We start from the raw sequence: 20,063 nt of genomic DNA, 5'->3' as shown, positions 1-20,063 counted from the left end.
TGAGTTCTACAAGGGCAACACTGAGACAAGAAAGGGAGGGAAGATTAAAGCCAGGGCCACCTCCTGGACTGGTTATGACTAAGAAGGCAGGCAGGTGTAAGCTGGCAGATGAAGACAGAGCCACTGCTCCTCTCTGCCTGATGGCCAGAGGAAGTTTCTCACCTGGAGCATGTTGGAGGAGTGCCTGGCTGTGCCAAGCATTTCCTCTGAGACAGAACCGGTAGGGACAGGTGAGAAATTGGATTTTGTTTCTATTTTAATGAGAAATAACCTAATTCACACGTCTTGAACCAAAACACGAACTGAAACACAGCTATCTTTTAAAATTTGCACCTCTCCAAATTTTGCATTGCAGTTCTCCAACCAAAACCTAAATATTTGAGGAAAATGTGGACAACAATATTCATATTCGTGAAAATTAAGTACAGAAATGGATCGTACTAGGGGAGATTGCTTGCCAATTTGTATAGGAAATTAGAGGAAATGCACACTTAATATGTTGACAAATTTTCATGAAGGCTTTTTAACTGATGCTGAAATGTGGTGAGTTGAACTTAAGATTGGAAAAGTGAGAAGCAAAAAAATGAAAAATTTGCCCATCACTAAATATGCATGACCTGTCTCTTTTAAGAGTTAAGCCTGGATTGTAACAACTCCTCCCCTTCTTCTTCGGATGGGTGTGGTTTTCTCTACTGTCCAGTGTATATAGCAAGCACAAGTGGCTAAGCTGTTTTGTTGCATGTCTATTGATCCAGAAGATAGACATTGATGTCACTCTGACTCCTGCTGCTTCTTTGCTTAGGGCAGCTAAGTTCAAAGGGCAACTGACTTGGGATGGAAGGTTCTGTCAATTCCAGATTTCTGAGTCTCATTTTTCCAATCTTAAATTCAGTTCTCCACTTTTCAGCAACAATTTGTGGGGTTTTTTTTTTTAAAAATCCTCATCAAAATTCTCAAGCATGTAAGTGAACACCTTTTTTGTATGCATTCTGACTACTATACGCATTTTTCAAGCAATTTCTCCTAAAGTAATGCATTTTTGTATGTTATTTTCACATATATTCATTTCTACGTACACTTTTCCCTAACAGATACCTTTTTGCAAACATTTAGACTTGTATTGCAAAATTCGGATAAGTGTGAATTTCAAAGGATGGCTATGCTTTGTTCCTCATCTTGTTTCAGAAAGTTCAGATTTGATAAATTCAGCTTTATATGCGAATGGAATCAAATTTCTCTCCCATGCCTACAGTGTGGCCTGGTTCACACACCATGCTAAACCAAACCATGGCTCAGTGCAAATGCACAAGCATATGGCTTCCAGAGAGGAGAATGTATCTGCTTTGTTTTGCCCAGTTGTTTTGCTGCTGTTCTGAGCTAAGCTAAGCTTAGCGGGTTGTCTGATTTCAGGTTTGTGGTTCAGCTGCCACAGCCAAACCACAAGACATAAACCATTGGTTATAGCTCATGGTTAGTCAGGAGAGAGCTAAACCACTAGCCTGGAGCAAAGTGGCCACAACTTCCTCTCCAGGACTCCACACGCTCGTGCTCGTTATAAGCCATTGAGTATTTTCCTCCATACCCACAGAAATAAAGGAGACAGCACACAGTGACAGATGTGCACCTACATCTTCACTACGCCTGAAACAATTTTCACACATGGCCTGCTCTTGTTGGCGGAATCTGCATGATGAAATCCTTCAAGCTCCCTTCTGAGCTGCGTTTGACTGACAATTTGGGGAAAGAACTGGAAGAGGATGAGCTGCTGTTACGACTTACCCCTCCCTTAAAGAGACAGGTCATTGCTTACTACAGATTGGACATTCTGTAAACCAAAAAAGTTCAAGGGAAGTTCATGGTGCGCTCTGAGCCCACAACAGCCATTATGGTGGAAATTGCTTCTCTTACTTTAAAGGTTCATATTCCTTACTGTGACCTGTGATCTCTTAGCTGGAACACTAATTACAAAAGTAAAAAATTCATCTTCCTGCTGTTGATTTAATCACATCCTCCTTCCTCTTTTCTCATAAGGGGTATTTATATGAGAACGACTCATGTGATGACAGAGGGTCCAAGGTCTTGCCTGGTGGCCACCCACCCAGACCTGACACATGCTGGCCAATGCCTTTGCCTGCTGTGTGTTCAATCAGCATTTCATGTGGGCTCTTAAACTTTTCCCCCGTGCTATTCTCTCAATCAACGTAATCAACACACACACTTTTTCTCACTTTTGGGGGGTTTTTTGAGAAGGGGGAATACAGGCATGTGTGAAGGGATTCTGACAGATGCTGTGACTCCCCACTCAGCTTCACACCTGAGACATGGAAGCCAGAAGTAGGCATGCGAGAGAGCACTGATATCCTGCAACAGATTAACAGGCAGGATTAAAGAGCACCTTTTCTCAGTTCCAGATGAAAACAGAGAAGGAGCTAAAGAGAAGAGACGAGGAAAAAACAAAAGCAAAAGCAAATGCTCCAGGGGTTGAAGTAGAGGGGGACAGGACAGACTATGAAGGGAAGTGGGTCTGCCACAAATAGGATACTGGAAGGGGAAGTTAAAAAGGAGGGTCTGGGGCACCCCATCCCCAGTGGTGAGTCAGAGCTGAGAAAGGGGAGGAAGAATGGAGAGAAGCAGATGCTGTGTAGGGAGGAAGGGAAATGGGACACTGAACAGGCCAGAAAGGCTAAATGAAACCAATTCAAAAGAGTGATGTCCAGTGAAGAAAAGGGGTAACAACACTCTTGGAATAAGCCCCCACCAGGTGGTTGTCTGAAAAGAAGAGACTATATGGGGCTCTCAGGAATCTTGAGATATTAAGAGCTGACACATAGCGCTTGCGCTTCCCATCCCAGGATGGAATGGTTTTATGAATGAAGACAGACAAAACTGATGTGGGGTTGTAGTTAACTAAGTCATACTCAATGCAGATATATTGAAATGAATGAACCTAAGTTAGTCATGTCCATAAACATCAGTAGGTCTACTCTGAGTAGCACTGAATACCACCCATGGGCTTGGAAATAAACCTGTTCATCTTTAGACCAGGTTTACCCAGCCGATGCTCCAGGAACCAGTTTGAACTCATAAAATTTTAACAAACCATATCCTTCACCTTCATTAAAATTTGAAAGCAGCAAATCTCTCTCCTGAAAATTACGACCCTTTCCTCTATTTACATGCCATGAATATTGAACAGTGCCGACATATACTGTATGGGGGAAAAAAGGCTGCTGGGTTTCAACATTCTTCTTTTTTCTTATTGGCAGACTTGTTTATCACCCATCTACATTCCAATTTAATGAAGAGGCACCATTAAAATTTAAAGCCCCCTCCCCAAACTGAAATGCACGCCAATCAAGCTTCATGATTAATGTAAGCTGACATATTATTATAATGGAGTTTTTTTTCTAGCGAGTTGCACAAATCTTTTCTTGCAGAGGACAGTGCCGTTCAGCTAGGCCCTTTTTTTTTTAAAAAAAAGACAAACACATTGTATAGTCTTCACAAATGCACTATTACCATTGAATTTAGGAATAAAAGAGTAAGTGCTTAAATTCTTAGACATAACTCATCCAACTGAAAGAATTCCCTCCCCTCTCGTGTGCAGATTTAAAATGTTTGTGTAAGTGGGGGGGGGAAGCAAAACACACAAAGAAAACCAGCCATCAACAATCCCATAATTGTACTGAACACAAACAAAATTTAAAAAACGTTCTTATGAGTTTCACCCAAGTGTTTCTATTTAAAGTCATCTTGTACAAATAGAGCTTGTACAAAGAAAAGAAAAAAGTTGCAGTGCTTCAGTGTTCCAGCCAGCCATGCCCTTTCCCAGGGCACACCATTCCATTTACCCTCCTCCTCTGTCTCCCCCTTTCAACAGTCCCACTCACTCTCTGTCTTGCTTCAACTTTTTCACATTTGCAGCTGTCTATAAATATATATATTTGGCTTGCTCTGAGCTTTTGCTCTCCCGAGTCTAATAAACTGTGACCCAAACAGTGTTTGTATTTTGTCATGTCCAATGAGCCAAATATTTAATTAGCTTTAAGACATTATCAATGGTGGCTAGCATTCTGGTTTGCTAATGATCATTGCTTAATATGCTCCATTTAATGTCTTTCCTCTGTCTTTTCTAATCCAGGACGCCGTCCCGCACTTTGCTTTGGATGCCAGGCTCAAGGAACATCTTCCTCCCTGCTGATTGCACACCTCCTTCCACAAACTCAGGATAAATGCTCCTCTCCACAAAATGAAAGTGGGAGTTTGTTGATAAGGGAGAGTGGAATACTTTCATAGAACGGTTTAACAATTGATCCCTCTTCCCAGGGAATTCTGGGAATTGTAGTTCTGTGAGGGGAATAGGGATCTCCTAACAGCTCTTGGCACACTTAACATGTTACAATTCCCAGGATTATTTGGGCGAAGTCTTGGCTGTTTAAAGTGGTATAATACTGCTTTAAATGTGCAGTGCAGATGAGACCATAGACAGCTTACTTTCTGTACATAAAGCATCATAGCTCAGTGATAAGAATAGAAAAAATGCTGAGTGCAAAAGGTCCCACACTGAGTCCACCTAAAATGACCAGGTAACACAGATTTCCCAGTTGCTGCCTGAGATTGTGGAGAGGCACTGCAAGACAGAGTCAGCAATACTGGGTAAGATGGACCAGTAGCCTGGCGCAGTACTGTGTGAGGGGTTGGGCCTTGGATCCTTTCCCCCCTCTCCACTGGAAGCCCACTTGCATTCTTTTGAATGCCTGAACAGGACCTCTAACATACTAGTACATTACACAGAGCAAGGCTGGGGAATATTTTTCAGTCCAAGGGCCACATTCCCTCACTGGGGAACCTTCTGGGGGCCACATGCCAGTGGTGGGCATGGCCAGGGGAAAAGTGGGTGGGGCCACTGCATACATTCCAGCCATGCAGGTCAGTGCTTTCTACAAACATATTTCTCCATCCTCCATCCAGACAAGCAAGAGGTTATCTCATTTAAGGAGGCATTCCAGCTGAGCAAAAACACTCAAGGAGGTTGCAGAGCAAGGCCAGTGATAGGTGCAGCCTGGAGAAAGAAGGTGCAGCTCAGGGTGAGGATGGGGAACCTTTTCTCAGCCCAAGGTCACGTTCCCTTGCGGACAACATACTAGTGCTGGATGCAAAAGTGGGCATGGCAACTGATGTGGCTGTTGTCTTTGTACAGTAGCTTGCATTCCACACAAGGAAAAGGCAGAGGTTTCTACACACACACACACACACCACTCCACTCTCCTTCCAGTCAAGCAAGAGGCATCACTGCATTTCAGACACACTCCAGCCAGACAACACCACCTGAGGAGTGTGTGTGGCCTCTGGGGATGTCTTGAGGGCCACCTTTGGCCCCCAGGCCTGAGATTTCCCCATCCCTGGGCTTAGGAGGAGTCCTAGGAGACAGATAGGAGGCCTGGAGGATCTGAACCTGAGGTTCTCCACCTCCGACATAGAGGAAGCCTGCATACATGGGGAAGCATTAAAAAATACAATTCCTGACCTGAGGTCTGAAAACTCCATTATCTTATTCAGCATCACACACAGTTCATCTCTCAGGTATGTACAGCTCAATCCTGAGCCTCTCCTGCATTCATTTGCAGAAGCCCAATGACTGGAGCACTCATATAGCTCAATAAAACCCTCAAGGAGTGTTGAGTGTGTCAACAATCCACTGAGTGGGTAACTGAGGCTTGTCAAACAAACAAGTAACACGGAAGAATCAGAATGGAGAATTTAAAAAATAAAAGAGAGAGAGAGAAGCTCAAGTAATGTTTTCACTGCTTTTCAATGGCTGGGCATGATAGCTCTCATTTTGGGTCTGCCAGCTCAGAGGGAGCCTGCATTTACTGTACAAATTATACTGATTTTTCCAGCCCATTGGACCATGTCAGAGAAGACGATGAGAGAGCATTCGGTAAACTCTGGGCTTAGCAGTTTTTCAGGAGCCAGTTAATGAGACTCTTCCTGAAAGGACAAGTGAGATGCAAACTTGAGTGTGCTGAGCATGGGCCAAGACCCAGGTCTCCTTACAAAATTTGCAAACTAATCCTGCCTAGCAAGATCCACACCATCATGATGAATGGGTTATCTGCAGGGATGGAGAAGAAAACTCAGTTCAGTTCGCAGCCACAGATGATCCTACCTAATTCATACTGTCTGAAAAACAGGCGAACCGAAACACAGCCACCTTTCCAAATTTGCACTTCCGTGCCATTAACACATTGGGGTTTTGAGATGAACAAATCTGACCCCTTCGGTTTCTCTCAGTTTCTCATTTTTATTATTATTATTATAGTTTATTTATACCCCGCCTTCTGGCCAAAAGGCCCCCAAGGCGACTTACAAGAAAAACACAAGTATAGAAATACATCAATAAAACAATACAATTTACAAAAATTAAATTACAAATAACATTATTAAAAAACACTTTGCATTCAGTTCTCCACAATTTCACATCAGTTTGCAAATTTCTTCTAAAAAATTACCTATGAAAATTAATCCGCATTTTAGTGCAGATTTCTCCTAAAATACACATTTGTATGCAATTTTGACTAATATATACATGTTGGCAAAGCAATTTTCCTTACCATAATGCATTTTTGCATGTTATCTTCACTGATATATGTACGTACATGCACACTTTACCCCAATATATGAATTTTTGTACCCATTACATTTGCTGAAAAACTGCAGTGCGAAATTTGGAGAAGTCTAAATTTTGAAGGATTGCTTATCTTTTCCAAAAGGATTAGGCTTAAATATGAATTGAATCAAATTTCTCCCCTGTCCCTACAGCAAGGTTGGGAAACCTTTGACCCTCCAGATGTTGCTGAACTATAATTCCCATCATCCCTGGCTATTGGCTGTGCTGGCTGGAGCTTATAGTTCAGCAAAAACCTGAAGGGTCACTAGCCTCATAGTCAGCAGCACCAGCAAACAGCACAGATGGATCAAATAACTGCTCTCAAATGCCGTGCAAAGCCAGGTTTTAAATGTAGCCAATGCCAATGCCAGCAGGTTCTCTGAGGGTAGAGCATTCTATAACATGGGTGTCATGATGGAAAAGGCACCTTTTCTTTGTGCTGTCCACTCTATGGTGTGTGTGCCTGTGTGTGTATTCCCCCATTGTCAAAAAATAAATAAATCTGAAATTCAGTTCTGTGCAGATGTGACAGATTGCTAAATAGTTACAGATGAGGAAAACGTGCATTTCTGTAAAAAGCTATAGAAGGCCAGGCTTATGTTGTTCTGTTCCGCTAATCAAATCAACACACTGGGCTCAGCTCGCCAACACCGTAAGGAAAAATCCGTAACAATTACTGGCAACAATTGCATCTGTTTGTTATTGCCAGCTGCCAAGAGAAACAAGTCCCCTCCAGAAAATATTCACTTGTGCTGCCAACAAACCTCAGCTCCAGGGTCCCTCAAGGCATCTGGGCAAATCAACAGACACCCAGCAATATTTGTTCTTGCCAGCTGGAGTCATGAGCTGACGCCTTATTGTACAAAAACTGTAGATTACTTTAAACCCGATAGCGGCTCGGACAGATATTTATTTATTTGTTGGCAAAAGGTTAATAGAAATGATGACCTTGATCAGGGAGGTTGTTCTACAGCCCTGGGGCTATTACAAAAAAGTCCCTGCTCTTTGGGAGCATAACTTTGGGAGTTAGATGCTGGCAGATGGTGGCAGTGATATAAGTAACAAGGGGGAAATGTTGCTCATTCTATAGCTAGTCTGAGGATTTTGGTTGAAATGTGGGATACAAACTGAAGAGATCATAAAATACCATTCAGTTGGTAATTCACCTGACGTAGGAATGGGGGAGAAAATGGATCACATTTAAAGCCAAATTGATCAAAACAGTAAAGGAACTGAAACACAGCCATCCTTTCAAATCTGCATTGCGCTACAGTAGCCCCAAAAAGCAATGTTTTAAAAAATCCATATATTTGGGGAATGTTTGCATAAAATAAATATATTATTGAATCTAACATACAAAATGCTTTCTATTAGGAGGAATTGCTTGTAAAAATGTGTCCATTAGTCAAAACTGCATACAAAAATGTGTATTATCTATTCATTACATTTATATCCCACCTTTCCCCCAAGGAGCTCAAGATGGCATACATAGTTCTCCTCCCTCTTCATTTCATCCTCACAACAACCCTGTGAAGTAGGTTAGGATAAGAGACTGTGACTGGTCCAAAGTCACCCAGGAAGCTTCATAGCTGAGTGGGGATTTGAACCCTGGTGTCCCAGGTCTCAGTCCAACACTCTAACCACTACACCACACTGCCTCTCTTTTTAAGAGAAATTTTATTAAGAGAAATTCACACTAAAATGCTGAAATATTTTCCTGAGGATTTTTTTAAAAAAATGCAAATTTCAGCAGAAATGTGAAGAACCAAATTTAAGATTGGAAAAATGAGAAACGAAAGAAGTGACATTGACAAATCCTTCCATCCCTAACCTGAGGATTTCTCTCTTCAGTAATGGCCACCAACCTCGATGGCTTTAAAAGAAGATTTGACAAATTCATGGAGGATAGGCTATCAATGGCTATTGGCCAGAGTGGCAATGTTCTGCCTCCACTGTCAGAGGCAGCATCCCTCTGGATACCAGAGGCACACACATCCTGATTGTGGGCTTTCCTTTTGGCCATCTGGTTGGCCACTGTGGCCCAGGCTGTGGTCTGAAGGCACATAAGGCCAGCTCCCTGCTGAAGATAAGCAGGGTCAGGTCTGGTCAGTGCCTGGATGGGAGACCGCTTGGGAACCATATGTAAGCCGCCTTGGGTTTCAATCATGAAAAGAGAGGCGGGGTACAAATGTAATAAATAAATAAACAGGATGCTGGACTAGATAATAATAATAATAATAAAATTTTATTTGTGAGTCGCCTATCTGTCCGAATTAACGGACACTCTAGGCGACGTACAATAACATAGTAAAATACAATATACAAATCAAAAAGCCACAATCAGTAGTTAGTCTAAAACCAGCCTTCAATTAATACATCATAAAACTAATCCACCCCAGAAATCCTGTAGGCCTGCCTGAATAGCCAGGTCTTTAAGGCTCGGCGAAAACCCATCAGGGAGGAGGCATGTCGAAGGTCAAATGGAAGCAAGTTCCAGAGGGTGGGGGCCACAATCAAGAAAGCCCTCTCTCTGGTCCGCACCAGCCTAGCTGTTTTGACTGGCGGGACCGAGAGGAGGTCTTGTGTGGCTGATCTCGTCTGGTGGCATAATTGGTGATGCTGGAGGCGGTCCTTCAGATAAACTGGGCCGAAACCATATAGGGTTTTAAAGGTCAACACCAACACCTTGAATTGGCCCCGGTAAACAACTGGTAGATGGGCCAGTGGCCTGATCCAGCAGGCCTCTTCTTATGAAGGCCCTTGTACTAAAAGGCACAGAGGAAGGAATGGCACCCTTACGCTATCTTCTGTATTGTTATAAGAAATCGGACTACACGCCTTCTCTGTTCACTTCCAGTCTTATAAAATCATGATTCTGTGGAAGAAGAAATCCATTTCTCACACCACAGCATTTGTTCCAGTAGAGAGCCACAAGGTGCTGATCTGCATTTTCCTCATCTCACTAAAAATAAAATATGTCATGCTATTTTTAATCAAGTTAGGGTTGTTGGGCTCCCCTCCCACCCAACCCCACTCTATAAATACACCTGATCAATCTTGCAAATTTCTGTCTCAGCTAATAACAACAAATGAACTGAATCACCCCGACAGAGGGCTGACAGGCTCTTTATCATTGCAGCTTTCCCCAGTTTCCCCCATGGTCAGTTATATTATTGACACACAAAAGAGAGAGAGAGAGAGAGAGAGAGAGAGAGAGAGAGTTTCATATATCTCATAGTGACCACGGCTTAATAGAAAACAGAGCTTGATAACTTACAGAATCATTATTGGCATACATTTACTCAGAATTAAGCCCTTCAGTCTCTGCTGGTGCCTACACCAGGCCAGTGTGCATAACTGGAAGTTATGGGCAGTGAAGTCCATTATGGCAAATGGGGCATTGCCCCACCAACCTCAGCCTGACCCCACCTTCCTTCCTTCCTTCCTTCCTTCCTTCCTTCCTTCCTTCCTTCCTTCCTTCCTTCCTTCCTTCCTTCCTTCCTTCCTAAACAGCCAGTCCAAGGGGTGATCCTGCCTATTAGCTTCCTCCTCTTTAGTCTCAGTTTTGCCCTTGCAGACCTTAGGAGGAAAATGGGGACCAAACTAGAATGAGTTGCCATTGGCTCTGGCCTCCCTGTCTTCTGCTCTACTAGTCCCAATGAGCAGCAACCACCAGTGGTTATGGCTATGCATAGGGCCAAGCTAATATCTCTGCTCCTCCAATTTCATAGCCCCTTTTGTGGGTGGGTGGTAAAAGGCATTCCTGGACATTTCTGTTTGGGGAAGGTGAAACTCACTGCCAGAACAATGCTGAGTGGCTGCCATCACCCCCCCCCCCAAAAAACCCTGGACGAACAATATGTGATGATGGGCCCCGTCGGAGCTTGTGATTATAATCACTCTGATGGAGGCTTGGTGGGGGAGGCAGCTGACAAGCACCGGCTACCAGGAAGGGCCCTACTCTCTGAGAGTTTCTGCTACCCCTAATTGCCTAACTGGAATTTGAGAGTTAAGGTCTCTAAATAGGACTTTCAGCTTAGCTCAGGAGAAGCTGGACCCTGAGGACAAGTGGGGCATTGCCTTCTTCTCCGTGCCTTCTTACTAACCACCAGTCCAGCGGGTGGCCCTGGCTGGCAGCTTCTTCCTCCTTAGTCTCAGTCTTGGCCTTGTAGGAACTCATCATGGAAGAGGATGGGGACACAGCTAGAATTAATTGGCCCTGCTTCTCATTAGCTCTGGTAGCCTGGCTCCAAGCAGCGCAGACTGGTCCGTTAGGGTGAACGGGGCACTGCCCCACCAACCTCAGTTAACTGTCTGCCTTCTTATTCAGTCCAGTCCAGGGTACTGATGGAAAGATCTGTCAATTTCAGTTCTCTCGGTTTCTCATATTTCCAGTCTTAAATTCAGTTCTACACATTCATGAAGCAATTTCCAATTTGCATGTCTGTTCTTTTAAAAAATCCTCATGAAAATTCTTTGGCATTTTAATGTAGATTTCTTCTAATAAACACTCATGTAGCCAGTTTTGACCAATGTACTCATTTTTGCAAGCCATTTCTTGTCATATAATGCATATTTTCACATACAGTTATTTTTATGCAAACGTTCCCCTAATATAGGCATTTTTGTAAACATTGGTTGGCGAACTGCATTTGTAAAATCTGAGTAAGAGTGGATTTCGAAGAATGGCTGTGTTTTGGTTCCCATACTGTTTTGGAAAGTGCAAATTTGATAGATTTGGCTTGAACTACGAACTGAATCAAAATTCTTTGGGATAAGCCATGTGCTTTCAATGTATGGTGTGGATGTGATCAAAATTTCAGCAGTATAATTTAGAGCAGGAAGAAATGCATTTTGTTGCTGATATCGTTAAATAACGGGAAGTCAAAATAAATCTTGCTTGTCTACTGCAGATCACTCCAAGATCTACCGGCAGATCCAGATCTCCCATTTGCCCAATCCCACCCTAATCTATACTGCAACATAAGCATTTAATCAACACTACCCTCATAGAAGAGCACCTTAGTTTATTATTTTATTTATTTATTTCGATTTCTATACCACCCACAGCCAAAAGGCTCTCAGGGCGGTGCAGAACATAGAGTAAAATACAATAAAATTACAAAGGTCAGTAAAAAGCATACATATTAAACAGTAAAACAGCCTGGTATAAATTGAAAGCTAAAAAATAAATTAAGTTAAAATGCCTGGGAGAATAAAAAGGTTTTAACCTGGCGCCGAAAAGATAAAAGTGTAGGCGCCAGGCGTACCTCATCGGGGAGACTGTTCCATAATTCGGGGGCCACCACTGAAAAGGCCCTGGATCTTGTTACAGCCCTCCGAGCCTCTCTGTGGGTTGGGACTCGGAGGAGGGCCTTTGATGTTGAACGTAGTGAGCGGGTAGGTTCATATCGGGAGAGGCGTTCTGCTAGGTATTGTGGTCCCGCGCCGTGTAAGGCTTTATAAGTCAAAACTAGCACTTTGAATTTAGCCCGGAAACAAATAGGTAGCCAGTACAAACGAGCCAGGACAGGTGTTATAAGTGCGGACCGCCTGGTCCTCGTCAACAGTCTAGCAGCTGCGTTTTGCACTAGCTGTAGTTTCCGAACTGTCTTCAAAGGCAGCCCCACGTAGAGCGCATTGCAGTAATCCAATCTGGAGGTTTATTTTAACTGATGTAAGCCTACAATTTTATCACAGCTTGAATGAGAAAAAAATCTAATTTGTCATTAAAAACCATTCATTTCTCAAAGGACTATGCAGTTTGCATCTTTCCAAAAGGAGCATCAGCCATCATTTTCATTCCCAATACTTCAAACTCATTACGGAATAATTAAGGCATAGATCTTAACAGAGACATATTTACTGGTTTCTCCTTCAATTCTGAAAAAGACATACAATAGCTAAGCAAACTTTCATTAGCCCAGATCTTCCTGCCAATCTGAGAAAAGTTGCTTACTTGCTTAAAAAAGAACAAGTAATCTAAATCAACAAATTACCCTTCCGAAAGTATGATTTAAAACATATGCTTCAAGAGCACATATTTTATCATGAGATGTTCTTTCAATCTGAGTGCTGGTTGCTGATGCATGTGAAATTTGTACCACGCTCTGATGAACTTCTTTGCTGGCTATACCTAGTACAAAAAAAGATCCCTGCCTTGCTCAGTAACTGATTATTTCATCTTTGGTAGGGTCCCCTAATGGTTCACCTGCATAGGACATTCATATGAGATTACATGTACACTTAACAATAACTTTGAAGATATCTGTGGTCCACATAATTTGGGCCTTCATCTCATCCTTTGGGGTCAGAGTTGCCATAGAATTCTAACAACACAGACTGCACGGTAAATTTCCATGCAACCATGAGGTCTAGAATCTTACTTCTGACAGACAATTAACGCACATTTCTATGCTCAGTCTTTTGGATTCTGCATTAGATCCCATATCCTCAACTCTGACACCCTTCTGGATCCTCCTAGGGTTCTAAGCTACTGTAAATAAGAAAGACTTACTTGAATGCATTGGCGTCCCCATGCACCTTGTAGTTGTCTGCACTTATTCTTGAGATGACTCTGGTGACTGCAACGAGAATGCAGATATTGACCTAAAGTAGAAAATAAAAGATTGAACGAGGGAGGCAGAAAACGGGTCATACTGAAGATGTAGGGATGGGACAAGAGATGATTTATGATGAGCGCAGGAAACAAGCCTTTCAAAACATCAACAGCAGACAGTATGGTGAGACAGAGGTGCTTGTTTGCAAGGTGGGTTGCGAATAGGGATGAGTGAATCTATCCATTTCTCATTGTCCCTGTCTTAAGCTCAGTGCTCCACCTTTCCAAATCAGTTTGTGATTTATTTATTTATTTTAGAAAGGTCCTCATCAGCATGCTAGTGCATATTTCTCCTAAGATATACATTTTTGTATGCAATTTTGCTCTAATATAATGCATTCTTCTGTGTTATTTTCACTAATATTTGCATTTTCATGCATGCTTTATCTGAGTTTATGCAGCTTTGTACACTTTATATGGCTGGAGAACTCCCTTGCAAGGTTCAGGAAAATGTGAATTTCAAAGGATGGCTGTTTTTCAGTTTGTTTTGGAAAATGCAAATTCAGTAGGTTCATCTGTAAATGCAAACTGAATTGAATTTCTCCCCCATCTCTAGTTGTGAGGCCCATGCTCAAGAACAGAGAAATCTTTCATATCATCTACTATATCAGCCTTCCCCAACGTAGTGCCCTCCAGATGGTGTTGGACTACAACTCCCATTATCCATGACCATGCTGGCTGAGGTTGATGGAAGTTGTAGTGCAAAATGCCTGGAGGGCTACAGGTTGGCTATAACTACTATAAGGAGAAATCATGTGATGTTTACAAGCAGTAATGTTCCCATCATGCTGGCCTAGAGTCAAAGGGAACCTAGAGAACCTTCTTAACCTTTTGCATTTCTGAGCATATTCAAGACTTAGTCTGCTTGGTTATAGGGAATATTTTTTGCTAGCAACCTTGTTAGTGAAATAAAATCTCACAGGGCTCATCCAGACAACTGTAAAATGTGTAACATGATCGCTTTGTGTTTTCATTATTTTTCGGTCATCCATATGATGCCGCGCGCTTTTGCGCATTTTCACACGGTTAAATCCGCTCCTGCAATACCACAAATCATGCGATTTGCATTTTTAAACCGGGAATCATCCGCTGTACCTTCAGGCGCTTGGATGCAATATCGCAGACTTTACAGCTGTGGGCGTTTGATGGGCAGTTCTTGGGAGGTTCCCCATATCCCTTCCCTCATTCTCAGCCAATCACATATTTCCACTGTTGTGCATGTGTGCGAATGTCCGGGGAAAGCCTGGGAAAAAGGAACCTATCAGAGCAATGGTGTGGTGTTGGGGGGGGGCTACGACTTCTACTGTGCAGATGCAAAAAAGCGCATTTGCGCAGAAGCAGCTACAGCGGTTAATTTTTAGCCAGCCTGCAAACTGGGCAGCCGCTCAGGGTGAGATCTGCAATTGTGGTTGTTTGTAAACTTTTTCAAGGGAGAAAATATTTATCTTTGCCTAACCTCCACCTCCCACCCTTCACCCACGCATCAAATGCCCTTCTTGAACATATTGGTCTTTGCTTCCAGGCATCCAGAGTCGAGGGAAAGGGGGGGGGAGAAGAGAAACAGAGGCTTTCCTCTTGGATTACAGACACTCACGCACCCTTAGTCAATTTCACTTTCCTGCCTGCAAGGCTACTCTCTTTGAGTCTTGTCAGTTTCAACCACAGCCTGCAGGTTCTCCGCAGCCCAGCTGAGCTGAAAAGCATACAGTCGCTTTTGCAAAATATCGCAAATACAAGCAAAAAACCCACAGGAATTATTGGCATATAAGTGGTTTGCTAGAGCATCTCAGCCACCCGCAACCATACAGACTGGTGGTCTACCTTCCGAGCTTGGAAAAGTTACTTTTTTGAACTACAACTCCCATCAACCCCAGCCAGCATGGCCCCTGGATTGGGCTGATGGGAGTTGTAGTTCAAAAAAGTAACTTTTCCAAGCTCTGGACATGACACATTGTTACTTGCTGTTCTGTAGAAATAAGTGGAATTGCAATCATGTGTATCTCCAGAACGGTTAAAGGTAGAAAAGCATACAGTCGGTTTTGCAAAATATCACAAATACAAACAAACAAAAATACAGGAATTATAGGCATATAAGTGGTTTGCATGTTTCTTTTATCAGAGGGAACACCGCAAAGCCTGTGCTGGTCACTTCAACACAGATTGACACAGCAGCACGCGGGGCTGTTTGCCCGCATTTCCTGCCCGAGCCAAGAGCGGCCACCCGTGGGGGGGCTGTTTGTTTCCCTCAGGGGCAGCATTCCTGCCACCAAGCCACATAACGGTCCAGGGCTGAACCCTGCAGGGAATGAGCCCAAGGGTTATGGGGGATTCACCTGGTGATTACAAGAGCTGATCCCTTGCACTGCCCACAATCCCCCTGGATGGTCAGAGGCACCTGGAGACAAACACCCCAGCCGGCACTGCTCCAGAGTGGTGAGCGACAAGGAACTCCATTACAGCCACTACTACCAAACCATCAGGAAATTCAAACTTTTGGGCTCATACGTTCAAGCGCATGCGCCTTCTTGTGCTTTGTTGCAAAGGGGGAGAGGAGCATACATCATATTTTTGCGGACCAATTGGCTGATAGGGGGGAGTGTTATGAGTGGAGCTGGGAAAAAGCGAGAAGTACGGGTCCTCTCGCTGCGTGTGTGGGCGCAAAAAAAGTGGGGTTTTTTTATTGGGAAAGAGTGAACAAACAGGCAAAGTTAGGACTGCCAGATGACGAACCAGATATGGAAAACGTGGATTATCCCGTTCTGTTTGGATGAACCCACAGACTCTAAGCTGTGAACTTGAAAAGACTTCTTTTTTGGTGCTGAAAGCACCTGAGATGGTTTTAAAATGGGGGGGAATGTAAGTCTTCACAGAAGCCACACTGTGTTTGAAGTTAGGGCCCAGCAGAAGCAGCCGAGCTATGAAAAGAAAACTCTCGGCGAAATCCAAGGCATCTTGAAAAGACTTGACAACGAGAGAAGGAACAAAATGAGCAGTTGCCAAGGTCTCTGGAGTCACAGGTGAGCAAAAGAAAACTTTACCACTTGAAGAAGGCTGATCAAAAGACACACTGGCTGTCAAAAAAGACCAAACAAAAGGCCCAAGCTTCTCAAAAGCTAAAGACAGTAAAAAAAGAAAAGAAGAAAAAGGGAGACATTGATTTTGTCTCAACTAAAGTTACACAACAGCTGTGAAATGTTTAAATGGCACCAATGGATGGATGTAGGATCACCTGGCTCAATCATGGACTGGAAAAGGTTCATGTGGCCCAGCATTCTGTCATTTTGCACCACAGACAGAAGTGAGGAGCCTCTGGCCTGAGGGCCAATCCTGGTGCACTAGGGGGTTACATTTGGCCTAAGAAGCTACTTTAAAATGCACACACACACACCTGACAATCAGCTGATGGCATTCTAATGGGAGGGTGATGTCAGCCAATAGGTGGGGAGCAGGATTTGATTCTGTGTTGGCCACACACACCAGTTCACCTGCCAGGAACTGGCACAAGCAGCCAAGGAAGCAGTATTTAACCTGTTGCGCACCTCCCCAATCTCCGAGCGGTGAGATTTCTGGGGTCCCTGAGCTCATCCTGGGTTTGGTTTCCTTTGGGAAGAAGGCCAGCGGAGACTGTGGTGCCTTTATGAAATATGGTTTATTTATTTACACACATTCCAACCTGAGTTTAAGATGGAGGGGTTCAAGGCATCAGCAGTCCAATATCCAGCTTTTCCATCTGTATTACAGGAGGCATCCCAAATGCCACGGTGCAGACAGCCAGTCTCTCTGCCTGCCTCCAGTTACCAGCCTTTCTCTAGAACACATTCTAAGCCAGCCTTTTCCAACCGGTGTGCCTCCAGATGTTGTTGGTCCACAACTCCCATCAGCCTCAGCCAGCATTAATGGCTGAGGCTGACGGGAGTTGTGGTCCAACAACATCTGGAGGCACACTGGTTGGGAAAGGCTGCTCTAAGCACAAACTTCTGCTAGTGGCCAGGAACAGGGGGAGGCTCTCCTGAAGAGTCTCAATGACAAAAGGATCTTCCTGGCTCATTCAGCAGTTGCTGGGCAACTGATAGACCCATTATCCTACCTGACCACTCTATTATCTTAACAAAAGAGACTCATCTGAGCAGCAGAGCAAATTCCTCATTCCAAGGCACAGGATTCCAAATCAGAGGCTGGAAGGGGACCCACAGGGATCATCCATTCTAACCCCCATACTCATAACAAACCCTTGCTCATCGGCTCTTGGTACTCAGAGAAATCCTAAATGCTAAATCCTGCTCTGCTTAAAGAACATAAGAACATAAGAAGAGCCTGCTGGATCAGGCCAGTGGCCCATCTAGTCCAGCATCCTGTTCTCACAGTGGCCAACCAGGTGCCTGGGGGAAGCCCGCAAGCAGGACCCGAGTGCAAGAACACTCTCCCCTCCTGAGGCTTCCGGCAACTGGTTTTCAGAAGCATGCTGCCTCTGACTAGGGTGGCAGAGCACAGCCATCACGGCTAGTAGCCATTGATAGCCCTGTCCTCCATGAATTTGTCTAATCTTCTTTTAAAGCCATCCAAGCTGGTGGCCATTACTGCATCTTGTGGGAGCAAATTCCATAGTTTAACCATGCGCTGAGTAAAGAAGTACTTCCTTTTGTCTGTCCTGAATCTTCCAACATTCAGCTTCTTTGAATGTCCACGAGTTCTAGTATTATGAGAGAGGGAGAAGAACTTTTCTCTATCCACTTTCTCAATGCCATGCATAATTTTATACACTTCTATCATGTCTCCTCTGACCCGCCTTTTCTCTAAACTAAAAAGCCCCAAATGCTGCAACCTTTCCTCGTAAGGGAGTCGCTCCATCCCCTTGATCATTCTGGTTGCCCTCTTCTGAACCTTTTCCAACTCTATAATATCCTTTTTGAGATGAGGCGACCAGAACTGTACACAGTATTCCAAATGCAGCCGCACCATAGATTTATACAACGGCATTATGATATCGACTGTTTTATTTCCAATACCTTTCCTAATTATCCCTAGCATGGAATTTGCCTTTTTCACAGCTGCCGCACACTGGGTCGACATTTTCATCGTGCTGTCCACTACAACCCTGAGGTCTCTCTCCTGGTCTGTCACCGCCAGTTCAGACCCCATGAGCATATATGTGAAATTAAGATTTTTTGCTCCAATATGCATAATTTTACACTTGTTTATATTGAATTGCATTTGCCATTTTTCCGCCCATTCACTCAGTTTGGAGAGGTCTTTTTGGAGCTCTTCGCAATCCCTTTTTGTTTTAACAACCCTGAACAATTTAGTGTCGTCAGCAAACTTGGCCACTTCACTGCTCACTCCTAATTCTAGGTCATTAATGAACAAGTTGAAAAGTACAGGTCCCAATACCGATCCTTGAGGGACTCCACTTTCTACAGCCCTCCATTGGGAGAACTGTCTGTTTATTCCTACTCTCTGCTTTCTGCTTCGTAACCAATTCCTTATCCACAAGAGGACCTCTCCTCTTATTCCATGACTGCTAAGCTTCCTCAGAAGCCTTTGGTGAGGTACCTTGTCAAACGCTTTTTGAAAGTCTAAGTACACTATGTCCACTGGATCACCTCTATCTATATGCTTGTTGACACTCTCAAAGAATACTGAGACAGGACTTTCCCTTGCAGAAGCCATGCTGGCTCTGCTTCAGCAAGGCTTGTTCTTCTATGTGCTTAGTTAATCTAGCTTTAATCATACTTTCTACCAGTTTTCCAGGGACAGAAGTTAAGCTAACTGGCCTGTAATTTCCGGGATCCCCTCTGGATCCCTTTTTGAAGATTGGCGTTACATTTGCCACTTTCCAGTCCTCAGGCACGGAGGAGGACCCGAGGGACAAGTTACATATTTTAGTTAGCAGATCAGCAATTTTACCTTTGAGTTCTTTGAGAACTCTCGGGTGGATGCCATCCGGGCCCAGTGATTTGTCAGTTTTTATATTGTCCATTAAGCTTAGAACTTCCTCTCTCGTTACCACTATTTGTCTTAGTTCCTCAGAATCCCTTCCTGCAAATGTTAGTTCAGGTTCAGGGATCTGCCCTATATCTTCCACTGTGAAGACAGATGCAAAGAATTCATTTAGCTTCTCTGCAATCTCCTTATCGTTCTTTAGTACACCTTTGACTCCCTTATCATCCAAGGGTCCAATTGTCTCCCTAGATGGTCTCCTGCTTTGAATGTATTTATAGAATTTTTTGTTGTTGGTTTTTATGTTCTTAGCAATGTGCTCCTCAAATTCTTTTTTAGCATCCCTTATTGTCTTCTTGCATTTCTTTTGCCAGAGCTTGTGTTCTTTTTTATTTTCTTCATTCGGACAAGACTTCCATTTTCTGAAGGAAGACTTTTTGCCTCTAAGAGCTTCCTTGACTTTGCTCGTTAACCATGCTGGCATCTTCTTGGCCCTGGCGGTACCTTTTCTGATCTGCGGTATGCACTGCAGTTGAGCTTCTAATATAGTGTTTTTAAACAACTTCCAAGCATTTTCGAGCTTGGTGGTGCACCCCTGTTTCCTTGCTGGGAACAAGCATACAACACTAAAGCAGAGTGTGGGGCTATTTGAAAACCTGTTTGCAAACAGACCCACACTTTAAACCTCTGCTGACAGCCTTCTCCGCCTCTGTACGTTTGTTTCATTCCTTTCTAGAGCCATCTGCACTGGTGACCATTGCCACAAGTTGTGGAAGCTAATTGCATTGTTTAAATAACATCGCTAAACTATGGAATTCACATCCACAAGATGTGGTG

General features: G+C 43.6%; 1 protein-coding gene across 2 annotated transcripts in view; it reads right to left on the bottom strand.

The window, feature by feature from the left end:
• The window catches only part of ADGRD1 (adhesion G protein-coupled receptor D1), a 316,526-nt gene that overhangs the window by 31,050 nt on the left and 265,413 nt on the right, over positions 1-20,063 (bottom strand). For both annotated transcript variants that reach the window (XM_061602998.1, XM_061603000.1), the window contains one exon: positions 13,188-13,279. In XM_061602998.1, the coding sequence (XP_061458982.1) occupies positions 13,188-13,279 (92 nt within the window). The remainder of the gene's footprint in view (positions 1-13,187; positions 13,280-20,063) is intronic.

This window comes from Rhineura floridana, chromosome 19 (genome assembly GCF_030035675.1).
Source record: "Rhineura floridana isolate rRhiFlo1 chromosome 19, rRhiFlo1.hap2, whole genome shotgun sequence".
NCBI lineage: Eukaryota > Metazoa > Chordata > Lepidosauria > Squamata > Rhineuridae > Rhineura > Rhineura floridana.
This window is presented reverse-complemented; position numbering and strand designations above follow the sequence as displayed.